The sequence below is a fragment of the Eupeodes corollae genome, chromosome 1, assembly GCF_945859685.1.
Source record: "Eupeodes corollae chromosome 1, idEupCoro1.1, whole genome shotgun sequence".
Classification (NCBI taxonomy): Eukaryota; Metazoa; Arthropoda; class Insecta; order Diptera; family Syrphidae; genus Eupeodes; species Eupeodes corollae.
The window spans coordinates 287,678,786-287,697,660 of NC_079147.1; the positions used below are offsets into that span (position 1 = coordinate 287,678,786).

Below are 18,875 nucleotides of genomic sequence, written 5' to 3' on the forward strand. Positions count from 1 at the left end.
TATGGACCTATTGCTTAATTTTCATGCATTCCAAAACTTTTTGAAAGTTTAGTTTATGATTCCTTTTTTTTCCATTGCAAGTCTTTATTCTCCTCCGCTCAACATGGTTTTCTTAAAGGTAGATCTACTACGAACAACTTATTTGAATTTATATCCGAAGTTTTGTCAGCCCTTGAGAATGGCAAAGAAGTTGATGTTGTATACAATGATTACAGCAAAGCTTTTGATAAAATATCCTATAAGATAATATCCCATAAGATAATTTATCTTTAACTAAGAGCCCTAGGTTTTCCATCTATATTTATAAACTGGATAAGCTCAAATTTGCGAATAGAACTTATAGAGTCCTTTTCCGTAACTCAGTCTCCAGTCTTATGCACTCAACTTCTGGAGTCCCACAAGGTAGTCACCTTGGCCCACTTCTCTTCGTCTTATCTGTTAACGATGTCTGTCTTAAATTAAATAACTCAGACATCGTAATGTTTGTGGATGATAAGAACATTTTTAAGATTATCTCTACTCCATCTGATTCCTTACTTTTACAAAATGGTCTTAAAATCTTTTTTGTTTGGTGCATGCATAATTTCCTAGAGTTAAATGTAGGTAACTGTAAACAAATGACCTTTTCGAGCAAACAAATCCCATCTCATAGAGTATACTACTTCCTTAATGACGCCGTCAACGTAGTCGATTCTATTAGAAGTCTTGGTATTATGTGTGACAAACACCTGAATTTCCATTTCCATTTTGACCAAATTATTGATAAAGCTAATAGATCTTTCGGTTTTATTAAGAGATGGTCAAAAGAATTACATTTCCCTAGTCCGTCTTCATCTTGAATATGCATGCCAAGTATGGTCTCCCTTTTATGACAACCATTGACTCAGAATTGAAAATGTTCAAAGACGTTTCGTTCGATTTGCCTTAAGTGCCCACTCTTGGGATGATTCATCCTCCTTATGCCAATCGACTTAAACTGATAGGTTTGGGGCCCTTATTTATATTAGACTCAAAAGCGCTGATATATTTTTTGTTTACCAATTGTTAATGGGTAATATAGATTCCCCGGCACTTCTGAGTGATATTCATCTTAACACCAACCCTCTTAATCTGCGATCTATCACCCTTTTCTATATCCCTCATCACCACACTAATTACGGGTACTTTGAACCAATGTCCAGAATTGTTCGTCACTGCAACGCTGCTATGGTCGTCTTCGACTTAAACATTTCCAAATCCTATCAAAAAGATACCCTTTTCTTTTTCCCTTTTTGAGTCCGAATTCCTCGTCCCTTTTAATTTTAAGTCTAATAAAATCAAAATTGTTAGTTCTTGTACATTAAAGAGCTGAATAAATAAAATTAAATTAAATTAAAAAATTAAAATTAAAATAATCAGTCTCTCACATTTCGTAAAGGATTCAAATTGGTTTCATTGAGCTAAAAAAAAAAAAAGATTCATGTGGTATCAGAATGGACCAATAAACTGGCCAATTTAACTTAACCTTACCGGATATCTCTATTGGATCTTAAATATGCATAACGAAAAATGATATCCTGAACACGCATCACGAACTCAAACATCGCTTTAAAAATCTTTGATTTAGATTCTAGGGACCTTAAAAGTACGAGAAATCTCAAAATTTTCAATTCGACAAAGTTAAAAATAAATTAAAAAATTGTATACATAAAAATTTAAAAAAAAATGATCTAACAACTTTTAAAAAGAAAAAATTATAAATTAAGTTTTTTCTGAGAATTTTAACTACATTTAGATTTTTTGAAGATGTACTTATTTTTTAGATATGTGAATGCAATCTTAAAATATATGTACAATTTTTAAACGTCCTTTTGCCGTGCATTTTTCTTTAATTTCAAAATTAAACTCTTGATGGAAATGCATGTATTTATCGAACAAAAATAATTTTAACTTTCCAAATATTATAAAATTCTGTTTGCTAACAATTTATCAACAATTTTGTTTGAAAATTATTGATTTTTAAACAAAAGTAAAGATTGATTAACTTATTTTGATCATGCAACCAAAAAGTAATAATGCGCAATTTCTTAAGCTAAAAGAATTTGTCTTATTTCTATTGACAGACAAATAAAAAAAGAATGGCACCATTTTAAATTTGTGCCTCAGGTTGTATTTGAAAGTATCAAAAAGTGAGAGCAGACTTTTGGTGATACATTTTTTTCTAACTTAAATCCATCATTGTTTGAATGTCAATACTGTCCTTTTTTTTAATCAACTTTATGCAAAACAACGTACGATCTATACAATTTATAACACATATTTTTTTTACAACAACATGTTTGGTTGAATGTATAATGCATGTTTTTTATTCGATTTCTACAAATTACTTTTCAATTTGTCTCGAGTTATTTAGCCTACATTATGCAGAGGCAGAAGCATATGGACTTCAATTTGTCTTTTATCAGCATTTAATTCAATTTATTCTATAGTTTCTCTGTACCCAAATGAAAATTCTGCCACAATTTGTACCTTGTGTAGGATTATAAAATATAGAACACACGTCAAGTGGCGTTCAAATTCAATCCGTGAAGCAAGTCTTATACAAAAAAAAGTCGTCAAAATGCGTCACAAAAGTAAACTTTTTGTGTACTTCGTTTTCCTCCATACTTATCGTATCGTTTTGAATAACTCAATTTTGTTTGTTTTTCTTTTTTAATTGCATTTGAATTAATTTAAATTCTTTACAACCACTTTGGAGATATTAACATAAAATGTAATTGTCGTTTCGATGCAAAATTGTTCTGTAGACTTGCATGTAATTTGTTTTGGGAAAACAATCTTGTGAAAAACTGTTTGCCCTTTTTTGTTTTTGTTGTTGTTATTCTAAAATACCGTGCGAAGAAAATGTTTGTTTTAATTTTAATTTTTCTAAAGTTGGTATTAGCTTTAGTATATAGTTAATTGCATTAAAAACTTATGAATGTACTGTACATATATTTTAATATGCAATATATGCAATTAACTAACCGGAAAATAAACAATTATTGTAAAAAAAAAAGAATTTGGTATTAGACGTATAATTTTTATTGTCTGCCTTCATTTTATTATTTAAAAAACAAAATATTTTCATTCCTGATGAATGATTAGAATGTTTTTATTTTATCAATGAAATCACATTGTGATTTATATTAAAGTTTTTTATTTTTATTTTGTTCGTTTCTAAAACAATTTTGTACCTGGTGCGGGCTTTGTAGTTTATGACGGATGTATCCATTTACCTGACTTGGCTATAGAGAGAGTTCCCTTTTGATGATATACATTTGTATCTATGTACAATTTGGGGGTGGGGGTGGAATGAGTTTTGTATTAGATGTGGATTGTTATTATTTTCTGCGAATATTCTTACTTATTCTTTTTGAAGTTGAAAATTGAAAATTAGTATCGAAGCATATTTTGTTGGTTAAACAACATGTCGGATCATAAGATAGATACAATTAAAAGTGATGGTGACGAAAAATCACCAAATCTAGATGAAGATCAGACGTCAAGATCAGATTCTGAAATAAAATCAGATTCAGTTGAAGTTTCGGATAAAATAAACAATGAACAAATATCTGAGACTGATCCATCGCCAATAAAAACATCAATCCCAACTGTAGATTCGGGTACCAAATCTTTGCAAGAATCATCTGCGAATTTAGCACCAGCCCTACCTGCAGATGTAGGTCAGGAATTGGCTGTAAATTCAGCTCCTGAAGCCGCTCAAGAGATATCCCCAACTTTAACTCCAGAAATAGATCGAAACTTAGCTTCAGACTCTTCTGCAAAGTTACCACCAGAATCTGACTCTTCTGCAAAAATATCACCAGACTCAGATGTATCTCCAATTCCAGCTAAAGACCCAAAAATTAGTGAAGTTAAAGAAGAGGTAGATAAGTTCTTATGAACTTAAATTTTTGTGTTGTGATGACTTAACGAATATATAATTTATAATATAATAGGTAATACTTTGATAAATTTAGCAAAATAATGACCTTGAGAATTTGAGGCACGCGATATTTTTGTGCCATTTATTTTTCTATAACTGAATCTAGTGTATCACAATCAATGTTTTCACAGTTTTTCTTTTGTTGAAGTATTTTTTTTTATTTTTGACAATGAGTTCGCGTTTTTTACGAATTAACAAACAAATAAAAAAAAATGTGATTATAAAATAACAATTAAATAAAAATGGGGTAATGTTCTTTTTTTATAAATATGACAAATGTTTAATATTTAGAATTAATGGTGATTTAAAAGTAGAACAAAAAAAGAGGAAATGTTTGAAAATGTTTGCTTAATTTGTATTTCCTATTAGAGAAAAAAAAGTACATAAATTAAGCAATTAAAACATACAAATACCAATCTTAATTTTATTTGATCGGAATTTTTACAAGGTAATAATAATTTTAATCGTTATAATAAATTGATTTACTAATTTTTGGTTATATGTTTAATGTAGAGAACTAATTGAAACATTAAAGTTTAATAAGTTTATTACTTATTATTTAATAAGTGGGTAAAACAGGGATTTGTGATGTCAACACCTGCAACCTTCAGTGTCTGTCCCTGTGCCTTATTGATAGACAAATCAAAACAAAGCTTTATATAGGAAATTGTACTCGTTTGAATTCGAAAGAGCATTTGTTAGTAATCATCATTATCCTGATGGGTATGAAAACGACCTGACCTTGGGCTGAGCCGGACAAAATTTTAGCCTCAATTAAGTTCCTCTCAATATTTACTATCCGTAGTCTTGTACCATTGCATAATTTCGGTGCATTTAAATTCCTCATAAGTATTATTGGAGCCCCAATTTTCAAGTCCAGTTTACGCAAAGAAAGTCCTGATGTATTCAAAGAATTCAAAAATTCAATTGGAATATCAATAGCATTATTTCGATCAGTCAGATTATCAATGGAAAGATAAGTTTGTTGATGGGCCTGAAACATTGAAAGAATGTTATTATTTATGATTGTAACAAAATTGTTCTTAGGTGCAAAAATAGCTCGTTCGAGTAACTAATCATCCGTTTTTTCTGAAATTTGGGCGACTTTCGGGCAAACATTAGCTATTAATTCGTCTTGTCCAGTGACGCTAGTTGAAAATTTCGATTTTCTATATCCAAAAGAGTTCATGAAATTTGCTACATTATTATCACTAATCAAATGTACGCGCATATTTGCAGACAATATTAAAAGTTTGTCAGAAGCCCACAGAAACGACTATTTTAACCAAGCAAGCATTTATTTCATCCCTTTTTGTACCTCTTGGCACAATTGTTGCAATGCAATGTTTGCCGAAAATCACCAGCGAACACGTTCCATCGAACGTTCATCAGCTCTTAAATCCCTAAGTGTACGATCCAGAACTGCCGGTCCACCATTATTTACCATAGTCAATTCGTCCCACACAATAAACGTCGTTTCATTTAGCATTTTAGCTAGTGAGCTTTGTTTCGAGATTCTCCAAAAAGGAAGCTCTTGGCTTTGCAAATCTAAAGGCAATTTGAAAGTTGCGTGAGGGTTTTTTTTTTCCATTCTGTAGTAATGTTGCAGCGATCCCAGATGGTGCTACTGCTAATGAAATTTTTCCTTGAATTCTAAATTTAGCAAGCAAAATATTGATGAAGAACTATTTTCCAGTCCCGCCAGGTGCATCAAGTCGGTTAATTTGTGTTCATTTTCTTGAACGAAAATTGAAAGTTGGTTGGCACCATACGTTGTTTCTGAAATATAATCCCTGTCCTGAAGAATTTGTCTGGCACGTTCTTCAATCCGTGTAGGAGATTCCATATCAAAGTGTGACATTTTTTCTGATATTTTTAGAACTGATCTTCAACCGATATTAATGCCTCATTCAAAACTTGTGGCCTGATTGCTCATTCCCGGTTGTTCAAATTATGCCTGTGTTGTTGCAATATGTCAGATGCCATATTTTCTTTGTGTTTATTCCATAATTCATTCAAATTTAATATATGACAAAAGATTATCATGGCTACAAAAATTTCGAGTAAATGTGAAGCAGAGTGGAAAAGAGCTGCTTCTGTTAAATATCGTCCCAATGTTTAGAGACCTAGTGGTTCTTTAGGCTGCACGACAGAAATTGCACTTGGTATTTATATTTCCTATAGAAACGTGAGATCAGTGAGTCAGTGATATTTGGATTTTGTACGATATATAACAAAATATTTACTAACATAATCGGACTTTAAGCTGCTCCGTGATAACCTCTTTTATTAAAAAAAAACTGATAATTGGATAAGAAGTTTCGAAGCCAAACCGTAACAAATATTCCCTCTTTTGCTTGATTTCACTCTTATATTGTCGTCGTTCTTTAAAAACTTCCTTAGTCCATTTTCCGCAAAAATGAAATAAATACACTAAGTTCATATAAATGACAAAATTTATATTTTTTCAAAACTCCCTTAGCTTAACGATGAACCATTTTTAAATTATAAAGAACTAAAACTCCCAAAATCTATTAATTTGCATGTTGATTTCAAACTTTTAATGCAAATATCTCGAAACACAAAAAATGGACTTAGGGAGTTTAAATAGAACGACGACGATATATCCTCTACAAATTTTAACATATGTTTGCCATTTTTATTACGATTTTATTGATAAATCGAAAATAACTTATTTTTGTCTGTTTCCAAAATTGATTAATCCATATTTTTCATTCTTACTTAAAATAACCAATTTTTTTTAAGCTCTATATTGTTAACTATTTTAAACTATTTATTTCTCGGTTTTAAAATTAAATCTTAATAATACCGATTAAGCGATTAATAAACTTTCTCATTCAGTGTGAAAATCAATGTAATTTTAATGGTCGCTTCGGGAAGAGTTCCAGCGTTGATTCATCTAAGTAAATTTCAAACAAATCGGAATGAATATCTCAGCCTCTAGAAGTCAGCAATTATTCATGTCAACACGATCTCTTTCATCTTTTGATTTAAAGGAATCAAATGGTCTTTATGGATAATTGATGTTAACCAAGTGTTAAACTTCTGAAGCACTAAAACTCTACAAATTCGTGTTGTGTTAGTTGTTGTCTCATTTTGAAATCACATATCATCCAAGTAATGATTTTCTGTCAAAACCCCAAAATAAATCGGTTATCAACTGTTCGAAATATTGCAAAAAAGCACAACTTGTTGATGCAACAGGACTTTACATACCCAACCGAGGGAGAAATATGCTTCATCGCTAAAACAATGTTGTTCAAAAAATCGAATTTTTTGTTTGTGTTGTTCGAAAACGCAAGAAGGGTATCTTCGACCTTGTGAATAATTTATACTTTCTAAGGATTCAAAGTATAAACCCAAATGCAAAATACGCTATAGTGACTGTACGGTTGAATCAGAACGTTTGTAATAAGTTTTAATAATATTGAACCAATATATTTTGAAAATTCAAATCACAGCTGAGTTTGACAGCTCTCAAATTTGAGTGCTTCCAACTCCAAACCACGAAGTAAATAAACTTTAATTTTTCTTTTTTTTTTTTTAAATCTTCTTCCTCTTATGCTCTTGTCTAGGCTCAATTTTTATCTTTTTTGAGCTCCATGTCACTTCAATAATTTACAGCTGCACAAAATGTTGATTTTTTTTTAAGAAATATATAATAAGTTTAGTTTAGTCGTAACAATATTTGAAAATGACTGTCGTAAAAAAATGATCACTATTGAAAAATATCGGAAATACATCTTTTGATGAAAATATTTCATTGATATTGAGTAAAATCGTAGAACGATTGAGTACATTTTTGACATAAATGTCAGAGAAATGAAAAGGATTCAAAAAAATGGTAGCTCAATTTCTTTATGACTTAGAAAATTGAATATTGCGACTTTGAAAAAAAAACACAGTTTTTTCATTTGTGTTTTAAAAATAACGATCCTGATTTTGTAGACATTGATGCAAACGTAACACAGAATTTGACTTTCATTAACATAAACTAAATAAAGTTTCTAAATAAAGAAGTAGAACAGTCTTGCTGGAACCAAGTTCGTTTAAGTTTCATTCTTCGATCCAATTCAAGACACACAAACGTTATGTCGAAAAAATAAGGTAAAATACCGATAACGCTGAGCCAAACGTTATCCTTCGGGGAATGAAGAAGTTTTTCTTGAAACACGTAAAGGTTCTGCTCACACCAGCAACAAAGATTTCGTTTATTTTCATAACCTCATCGTCTAATGGGATTTCCCCGTTTAAGAATGGCGCATCCTTTAGAATCAGCTGTTTAGAAAACGTATTGCTAGCAGAAAAATAGAAAAAGCAATTATAGCAAACAATAGTTGTGCATTTTAAAAAAATGTCTTTGAGTAATCGCCAATAGATTGGTGTATAATTCTGCATTATTAATCAAAAGAAATCAAAATATCAATTCAAAATGTTTTCGGTTGAAAATAAAAGTCCTGTATCTTATCAAGGACGGATCCAGACATTTAATCTGAGAGTTGTTACACACTTAAAATAAAAACTAATTTTTGAGCACCGCTTAAAAATGTTTTTGAATGTTCTGTATAGGAGGCTGAAAAAAAAATAAATAACAAAGGTTTATACATTTTTGTATTACTATTTCAAGAGCTAAAGTCAAAATTTTAGATTCTTAATTTATTGAGAACACTTTTGTCCATCAAGGCATTGTCCTAACTAATTTAGACGACTCCCTATACATGATAGAATTCCAAGATTTCAACAGTTTCGAAATATGTCCAATTTAAAGGCCAAAATACAATAGTCCTGTGAGTTTTTGGCTGCATTTTATACAGAGATTTCAGAAATGAATTGAAACGTAGCTTTTTCAAAAAAATAATATATTCTGTTCTTCTTGGCATTTCTATAGATGCGAAGGCGCTTCAAAAATATAAAGTTTCTGGCACTGCAGAATTTTTATAACTATTAGGTTGTACGCAATATTTTTAAATATTATAAAAAATTCTATAAATCTGTTGTTTTATTTTTATAAAAAAGTAAGAAATAGTTTATTTTCTGGATCCAACATAATTTAAATGCATTACAATATTTAAAAACCTGATTAAAATAGCTGAAAATTGAAATTTTGCATAAAATATAAAGTGCGTCTGATAATATTTCCAGGGACTGTAGATGCAAAAACGCAGAATATAAATTATAAATTAGATATTAGTTTAACAAAAGTTTCACTTTTGTCGTTTTTGAGATATCGTAGTCCTTCCTCAACTCAAAATAGGAACTTAAAGGAAAACTATCGTACGAAACAAAATTACTTTATGTAGGTCTTTTCAAAAAAAAAAATCCTTCACATAATTTTTCTTTCGTCAAAAAGCTTTGGGCGCAATTTAAAAAGTGGCCATCATCATGGCGAGCTTGACCCTTCTGGATACTTGCCCTCAGGCAATCCTCTCGGACCTTTTGCGTATTGATCGATCTGTCTAGGTTCCGCAACTTCCTCCATCCATAAGATTGGGGTGTGCCACCGAGAAGCTAGATATCTTTTATCGCACGCGATCTCTTTAAAGAGGTGATGCGATGACCCAGTAGCTCAATGGGTGAGTTCAGCTTTTCACTTTCGAACCCATTCCAGTCAAGACTTTCTGAAAAAATCGTGTGGAATTCCTCGCATTTCCGAGTACCTACACGCGCTAGATTTTGGTTGAGGAAAAACTACTTATTTCGATATTTTCTTGAATGTGAGATATAGCGTATAAGAGGCTTCCAGCCACGATCTCCGTTTAGTACACCGACACATTCCTCTTGGCAAAGAAAACTAGAATAAAAGTAGAGCCTTCGGATTTCCTGTAACATTGGACAAAGTGCTAAAAAATGCAAAACATCTTCGTTTTGACCAAGGTTGCAAAGGGGACACACAGGGTTAAAGTCTGTTCTATGTGGTCTATAATTCAAATCGAGCATTTCCGTTCTGATCTGTAAACTCTTCTTTAAAATAGTTTCCTTCACCAAATTTCAGATAAAGTTGTCTGTATATATTCCTGGATGTTGATGCAGTCCCTCGCGCAACACAAAGCCTATACATCGAGTCAACAGAGATACATTCATATAATGCATTTTTTAATGCTTCCACATTATCCACTAGCAATGATATTGAAATGTTATGTGCTACATCAAGATGATACTAGTTTTTTACCGGACTATATCCACAACTAAAACAAATTTTAAGGAGTTTTTTTTGCAAGTTTAAGTCGGACTGCTTCATAACTTTGATCATAAAATCGGCGTTAGCCTTTAAGTTTTTCAAGAAAATTTGAGGTAAGCCTGACTCTAGGTAGATAGCATAATTAGGAGTGTTGTTAGGCAACCTAAAAACTCGCTTGAAAAAATACCTCTGTATATTTTCCATTTCATCCAACTGTTCGAAACCATATACTTCATTACCATAGCAAAAACAAGTATTCACGGTGGCATTGAAAACTTTGAATTTTGAAATTGGATCTACGAGTTTATTTGCGAAGAACTGGGACGACATTGTATTTATTGCAATTTTTGCAGCGGTCGTTTTTTCTTTTATAAAGGTTTGAATGTTAAGATTATATGTCACTGTATACCCAAGATACTTAAATTCATTTACGACCTCAATTATCTCACCATCTAAATTCCAATTCCGCCCATAGCCAATTGATCTATTTCGAGATCTGAAAAATATTATTTTGGATTTGGTGGTATTTATTCTGAGATCACATAGATCACAAAACTGTTTTAGCTTGTTAATCTGGAGTTTTAGAGTAAGCGGACTGTCTGATAAAATCACTAGATTGTCAGCATAAAGCAAGACTCTAAGAGTAATATCCCCGAACTGAACTCTCCCAGGTATACTATTTTCGACATCGTTCATATGCAGTGCTTTACAATTAAATTCTCTAGATACTTTTCTACCATTCTGAACAGATGACATCATGTTTTCGAGGATTTTTTCGTAGACTCTGATAAATTTAGTAGATATGACATTGGGAATGCAAAGCTCATTGTGTTTAGATTAGGGTCATGCAGAAGTAGAGTTTCAAAATAATTTGCAAGTAGATTTTCATCAATTGTGAACAATACGCTCCTATTCCGTCCATTCAACATTTGTACTGTCTTCCAAAAAGATTTCGAGTCCTTGTTTTTTAAATAAAGTTCTTTTTTGAGATTGCATAACCTTTTGTATTCTTGGTTTGATTGTAAATACGGTGATTTAAAAACTGCGCTATTTGTTTTCTATATAGTTTTAAGAAAGCAAAAGATTTTCTCCTACTTTTTTTTCCATTCTTCGTCGTACCATACAGACTGAAAGGTATTTCTACGTTGGGAAGAAAGTTCTGCAGACTGTCTAATCACTGAAGAAACTATGTTAGTTATAGAATCTACAGAGTCAGATATCACACTTGGCATCGTAACTAGCTGATGATTGAGTTTAATTTTATATCTATTTGCATGTCTTTCATTCCATTTTAATTTATCATTGCCGGTTTTTGTAGATTTACTACTAGATTTTCTAATTTGTAAAAGACAATTATAGGGAGATGGGACGAATAATTAGCTTTATAGGTCTTAAAGTCATCAATTATACTTAGCCATTCACCTTTAATAAGACAGTAGTGTTTTACAGAGCAACCCTGAGCAGACACGAAAGTGAAGTTTCCGTTTGAGTCACTTAAAACGAAAAAACGAAAGTCTTCAATCAATTCTAATAAAAGTTTCCCATTTTGATTAAGACAATTGTCAAAAAATTTTCTCTCGTTAGAAAAGTGGAAGTTATTTAAGACCGAACTCTGAAAGTCACTTATACGACCATTTAATTCAGGCATTATAAGTTTAAAAATATTGTCTGTATTTTAAGATTTAAAAATGTACCTCCAAAAATTTAAACGAAAAAATCATTAATTTTGTTAAGATAAAAAACTTAATTTTTCAAACAATTTATTTGTACATCGTTAGAGTTTTTTCTTTTAAATAATTTGTATTTCTACAATTTTTAATTTTGGGTTAAAAATATTTTTGATCTTTCGAACTCTATTATAAGTCTATGTTGCCTTGCGGTTACTAAAGGTTTCTTTCGAGAAACACGACCATACAATCCAAGTTCACCAATCTTCTTTTGATTGTGCCTATCGGAATATTGAATTTTTGGGTCTTTCTTACGAGGTACATTTTCAGCAGTCCTAAGTTTTGAAAATGCTTAAATGCATTGAAAACTTTCTTTACAGAACAGTTCATTTGAGATGCAATTGCTGTATATTATATTTAAAGCTTCCAAAGGTCAAGAATCGCTTTCCTTGTAGGGTAATCACAAGTCTTCAAATAAAACCATTTAAATTACCTCAAAAATTTAAAAATTATTCTCTAAAAACGTTTGCAGTCAATTCAGAATTTTCTACTTACCAATGCAAAATAAAAAGATTATTTTTATTTCACCCCAACGAACACTTTTTTCACTCTACCTTGATTTTTTTATGTACTATGCAAGTCTTTATAAATTGTGTGAAAAGAAAAATTTTTTGTTGTTATTGACAGCAAACCAAATTTTACCTTTAAAACATAACTGAATGAGCTTTATTGCTCATATGACCCCCCCCCCTGGATCGTCTATTGGACAAAAGTAAAGGTATTTTCATATATACAAAATAAATAATTCCAATTATAAAGAGGTAAATATCTTAACACAGTGCAACTAGTTTTAAATTCAAGGAAATTTCTACGAAAATTAAAAAATATATCTCCCAGAGGCGGGGGCAGTCACGTATTTTTATAAATTCATTCAGTTTGTCTTGAGATAGTTGAAAATCTATAGCCATGTGTTATTAAATTACTATTAATTTGTATTGACTATTGTTAGCTTTGTTTCCTTTAAGCTCTATATTTAAATGTGTCTTCCATTCAAATTTTAAAAATGAAACCAAATTTAAAGGACAATAGTTACCTTTCGTTAACTATTGTTTGTACATTTGAATTTTCACGGAATCATCTATCTAAAAAATCATCTTTAAACCTAAAATTGTTTATTTCACACGATTTAAACTTTCATTGAACATTTGAATTTAATTTATTTTCACAAATCCTTTTAAAAAAAAAGTTTGGTATTTTCAAACATAATTCAAAAAAATAATTAATTCATAAAATCGATTCCTTCAAAACACTACCATATTACTCTTATTTATATATATATTTTTTTGAAGTGAAAGATTCCTTATTTAGAAATCCCTATAGTTCCTCCTTTTTCCACCAGCTGTGACTTAGAAGTTCACATAGCAAGGCATGTTAAATTAATTGTCAATCGACGATAATAAATAACTTTAAGATTGTTTACACTTCTTTCTATTTGACCTATAAAAAAATAGGTTAAGCTATTTGTGTCCAACACGTCACGCAACTGTTTCACAGACATACCCTTATAATTCAGACAGACTATATTTCATTTCAATTTTATCCTTTTATAATTAATTATCATTGAAAGTAGATAAGTCAACTTGATAACTAAAAATATAAACAAAAAAACAAAAGAACATGATACTTTCAATCTGAACCTATTTCCCACAAAAAAGAAGTTTCGCAAACTCTCTGTAACCTCTAATTTGATCCATCTTAAGGTTGACTGTCAACCTAATATTTCTAGTTTCTATGTATTCTTCGCAATCTAAATTCAAATATTTCATTCCAAAATGTAAACAATGATAAATTTATGCAAATATTCATGTAACCCTTTTTATTGACTAAAGAAAAACAAATAAAGAATGAAACAACAAATGAGTTTCACAAATCATTATTTTTTTTCTTTCCTTTATCTAGAACTGAACACACCCTTTATAATTTTCCTTTTTTTCTTATCAAACAGTAATGTCAAAAATTACTCAAAAACAGACACAAAAAGAAAATAAGAAAAACTAAAACCACAATTCAAAGTTTTTGACAACATTTCGTATTCTGAACTAATAGTTGTACCTTCGAGACTGCTACAGTCGGTGCGGGGGTCCAATTTTTCACTTTTCTTCTCTTTGTTCTTTTCTATGTTTTTCCTCCCTAAAATATCCACTTACTCACTGTATAATTCCAGAACAACAATCCCTCACCTTACATATCTAGTATTGATTGTTCTTACACAATAACCCAAACCCCTCCCACTCCAAAACCTTAAAAGTTTATTTTCCTGTGGAGTCTGTATAAAAATATCCTTTTGAATATTTCCAGATACTAATAGCAACTTTGTTGTGTGTTCATATTTTTATTGTTTAAGTTTCGTCTAGAAGGGGTGGTAATAATTTGGGCAGGTTCATTTAACTTTTGGATTGCATGAGGAATTTTATATTTTTATTTTTTCTATCCCTCCCTTGGTATTTAACCTTTCGTCTGTACTCGACGGCGTTTTTGAAAATAACAAAAATAATTAATTTGAGATTTTTGTCCTTTTCATAGGCGGGATCAACACTAACCCCCGAGATGCTACTTTCCACAGCGGAATCGTCAACTTATACCGCCCAAGAGGTTGCCGGTCGGTTGCAAGTTGACGTTCGTACCGGCCTCAAATGGACCGAAGCTAAATATCGAGCCAAGATAATTGGCCACAATGAGCTGAATGTGATTGAAGAGGATCCCACCTGGAAGAAATATATTGAACAATTTAAGAATCCACTGATTCTGCTGCTCCTGGGCTCGGCGGCAGTTTCGATTTTTATGAAACAGTTTGACGATGCAGTCAGTATAACGATTGCGATAATAATTGTCGTGACAGTGGCTTTCATCCAAGAATACCGCTCGGAGAAGTCACTGGAGGAGCTCAAGAAACTAGTACCGCCGGAATGTCATTGTCTGCGTGAGGGCCGGCTAGACACGTTTCTGGCGAGGGAACTTGTGCCCGGCGATGTGGTGTACTTGAATGTGGGCGATAGGGTGCCGGCCGATGTAAGGCTGTTCGATGCTATCGATTTGTCAATCGATGAGTCGAGCTTTACCGGCGAAACGGAGCCGGGACGAAAATGCACTGAGCTGGTTCTGAACAACAGCGGCAACAAGGATCACACCAATATGAAGAATATTGCATTTATGGGCACCCTAGTTCGTTGTGGAAATGGAAAGGTAAGTTCTCTGGAATATTCAATTTTTGATCTAAAATTCTGACCTTGAGCTTTTTTCAATTTCAGGGAATTGTTGTGAGTACAGGAGAGCGAAGTGAGTTCGGCGAAGTCTTTAAGATGATGCAGGCCGAAGAAGCGCCCAAAACTCCTCTGCAAAAGTCCATGGACATTCTGGGAGCTCAATTGAGTTTCTATTCATTCCTCATCATCGGCGTTATCATGCTACTCGGCTGGTTGCAGGGCAAACCTTTAACAGAGATGTTCAATATCAGTGTAAGTCTCGCTGTAGCAGCCATTCCCGAAGGTCTGCCCATCGTGGTAACAGTGACTCTGGCCTTGGGTGTGATGAGAATGGCCAAACGAAACGCCATCGTCAAGAAACTCCCAACCGTCGAGACTCTGGGTTGTGTAAATGTGATCTGCTCCGACAAGACCGGCACCCTGACCAAAAACGAAATGACAGTCACTGTGATAATAACCTCCGATGGCTATATGGCCGACGTGACAGGAGCCGGCTACAACGATCAAGGTGAAATTCACATCCGAAATTGCAACAATGTCGAAGTAGCCAAACAAAATATCACAAGTTTATTGGAAATCGGTGCCGTTTGCAACAATGCCTACATCCAAAATGAAACCCTCCTCGGCCAGCCCACCGAAGGAGCTCTAATTGCCGTCGCCATGAAGAACGGAATGTATGCCACAGCTGAGAATTATGTTCGCATTCAGGAGTATCCATTTTCGTCGGAACAAAAGATGATGGCTGTAAAATGTATTCACAAGTACAACAACAACAAGGAGGAGCTATTTTTTGCCAAAGGTGCTTTGGAAATGCTTTTGCCACAATGCACAAAGTATATGTACGGAGCGCAGGCATTAACTCTATCGAAACAAAATGAAGCTGAATTTTTGGCTGAAGCCTATGAAATCGGTAGGAAGGGTTTGCGAGTGTTGGCACTAGCTAAGGGTAAATCACTGCAGGATTTGATTTATTGTGGCCTAGTTGGAATCACTGATCCACCAAGGCCGTTGGTGCGGGAATCAATTGAATTGCTGATGCAGAGTGGTGTAAGGGTGAAGATGGTAACGGGCGATGCACAGGAAACAGCTATGGCTATAGGTGAGTTACATTTTACGAGTTTTTATTTACATTTAGGTTTAAGGATTTAGGCTAAGGGGTGTATTTAAGGATCTATTAGGCATAAACGAGGTTAGTGTGTGTCCTAGGAGATTTATTGTCTCTTGGAAAAATGTTACATCTGCAATTTCGATTACTTTTATCATAATTGGAAGATGTATTGAGGATGCAACGAGGTTATAAGTTCAGACACAAGAGAGAAATTCTGAGCATTAGGAAAAAAGAAGACGTTGTAAAGAAGGTGTTGGTGTGCTATAGTTTTAAATGTTTTTGAACATCGCAATAATGCAGGAAAGCCGAGCATTACACGGCATTCTACATTCGTGTAGTACGGTTAAAAAACGAATATCTGCACTTTTCAGTACGGACAAAGTTGGTCTCAAGAGTGAACTGATAAGCAAACCTAGAAGCGCGATAATTACAGTAAAAGGGAGAAATCTAACTGGCTATTTCGTTATCACTTTCAATGCTCTTAGTTCAAAAAGACTTATGTAAGTAGCGGGAGCACTAGTCTAGAGATTAGAATTATACTTAATCCTAAGACCTATTTTATTCTTATATATAAGAGCCAGATCAAATAGAAAGACAAATTTCTTGCATCGTATCAGTTAAGCCAAGCATCTAGTGGCATTTTTAGCGACATTGCGTTTGAGGTTCATTCACTAGAGGTGGTCCAATAATCAAATACCGAAAATTCGGAGCTGTTCAGTTTACTTGATACAAGTGCCATAATATCGTTTAACGACACTAGAGCATTAAGTTTTTGACGCATTAGATTCTACTTAATTTTTGATTCCTCATTTTAAGATCCACATCCTTTCATACAAATATGAAAGTAAAAAAGATTCAGACAGAATATAATTAGTAAAAAAAAAGATTGTCGGAGATAGGACAGAACCCTGAGGCACATTAAATATTTTGTAAGCTGATCATTTATTCAGCGTTTCCATGATTTTCTTAAAATGGGACGTTAATTCAATTGATAAATAAATTGAAACAGGATAAGGTTCGCAATTTTGTTTGGTGTTTGACTCAACAAATGTTGTTTTCCAAAATCCCAGAAAAGTATCAAAAGAATAAAATAGATTGAAAAGCAAACGCAGAGATTTTCTAAGCTTCCTTCAGAATAATCAAATCAAATGGGGTGGCGCAACAGTCCGTTGTGAACCAGGGCCTAGTGACTTACAACTCTCAACCATTCCTGTGTGCGAGTACTGTTGTCAGGAATGGAAGGGACCTACAATTTACGGCCGAATCCGAACGGCTAATTTGAGAAAGCACTTTTTCATGACAAGAATTACTCTTGAAGGATTTGTCAATTCCTCGCAAGAGGCAGTACCCGCGAAAATTATTTTTTTAAATTATGGTGGCACAGGCAGGGATTGAACCCAAGACCCCTTGCATGACAGTCCAACGCACTAACCATCATGCCACGGGTACTCCTTCAGAATAATAATGATTTATAATTTTGACCAAGTTGATGTTTATGTTTGATTTGAGAACAATTAAGTGGTGATTCTCATCGGCTTTGTTGATCTTTTTGATGATTAAATGAAAACAATTTTCATCTGATTTTTCCCAACGTTTCGACGGTGATTGCCGTCTTCTTCAGGGGATGTCTTTATTCACATAGATGATAAGAGTGTTTATTAAATACACACGAATATTATGTAAAGCTTTCAAGTATGACTTACATTGATTTAAATATTACAAAAACATTAAAACAAAAAATAATTTAAACAATTAAAACAATTAAAATTTAAAGCGCTTCCGACTTTGAAGACTTGTCACTGTTAAATGTAAACTGTTGAATTGTTTTTGTCTGAAACTAAGGAGCAGTAAACGGCGGATATGTTTTGAGTGTCTTGTTTGCGGTTCATATTATTTTTGTTATTTATTATGTGAAGTGTTTCTAATGTATAGCGTTTGAATTTGGACTCCTTCAAAGTCTGGTTGATGTCCTGTTTCGATGGTGTGGCATGCTAGTGCTGTCTTTTCCGGGTTTTTTAGGCGAATGTCTGATTTATGGTTAGCCATTCTTTGTCGAAGGAGTTGTTTAGTTGTGCCAATGTAGCAGAGATTGCATGGTTCGTCCGGTTTTCCTTTGCAGTTTATTTTGTAAACTACGTCTGAGCGGCGATCCTTGTTCGTTTTCGTCTTTAGGCATGTAAATAAAGATGCAACTGTCTGGTTTGACTTATATGCTAAGTTCACGTCAGGGTTGTTTTTGGCGACAACTTCTTTGAAATTTTCCGAGAGTTTGGGAACATACACAACACTTTTATAAACACCATTCTTCTCTTCCAACTTGTTTCCGGAAGAAACTTGATGTTTTTGACGAAGTATCAAGTTTCTTATGATTTTTATCGGAAAGCTATTGTCAATGAGTATTTGTGTTTTTTTTTTCTTATTGTCGGATTGGTATTTTGAGTCACTCAACGCAAAGACTTTATTTATGAGATTGGAAGCTGTGTTCATACGTATGTGTTTGGCTTGATTAGATCGGAATTGTTTTAATTGTTTAAATTATTTTTTGTTTTAATGTTTTTGTAATATTTAAATCAATGTAAGTCATACTTGAAAGCTTTACATAATATTCGTGTGTATTTAATAAACACTCTTATCATCTATGTGAATAAAGACATCCCCTGAAGAAGACGGC

General features: G+C 32.8%; 1 protein-coding gene across 4 annotated transcripts in view; it reads left to right on the forward strand.

Annotated features, from left to right (window-relative positions):
• LOC129939151 (calcium-transporting ATPase type 2C member 1) overlaps positions 1 to 18,875 on the forward strand; it is a 220,157-nt gene that overhangs the window by 178,277 nt on the left and 23,005 nt on the right. For 3 of the 4 annotated variants that reach the window (XM_056047036.1, XM_056047037.1, XM_056047038.1), the window contains exons 2-3: positions 14,417 to 15,076; positions 15,142 to 16,195. In XM_056047036.1, the coding sequence (XP_055903011.1) occupies positions 14,417 to 15,076; positions 15,142 to 16,195 (1,714 nt within the window). Of the gene's footprint in view, positions 1 to 3,434; positions 3,908 to 14,416; positions 15,077 to 15,141; positions 16,196 to 18,875 lie in introns of those variants that run through there. The other variant, XM_056047035.1, reaches the window with a different exon arrangement.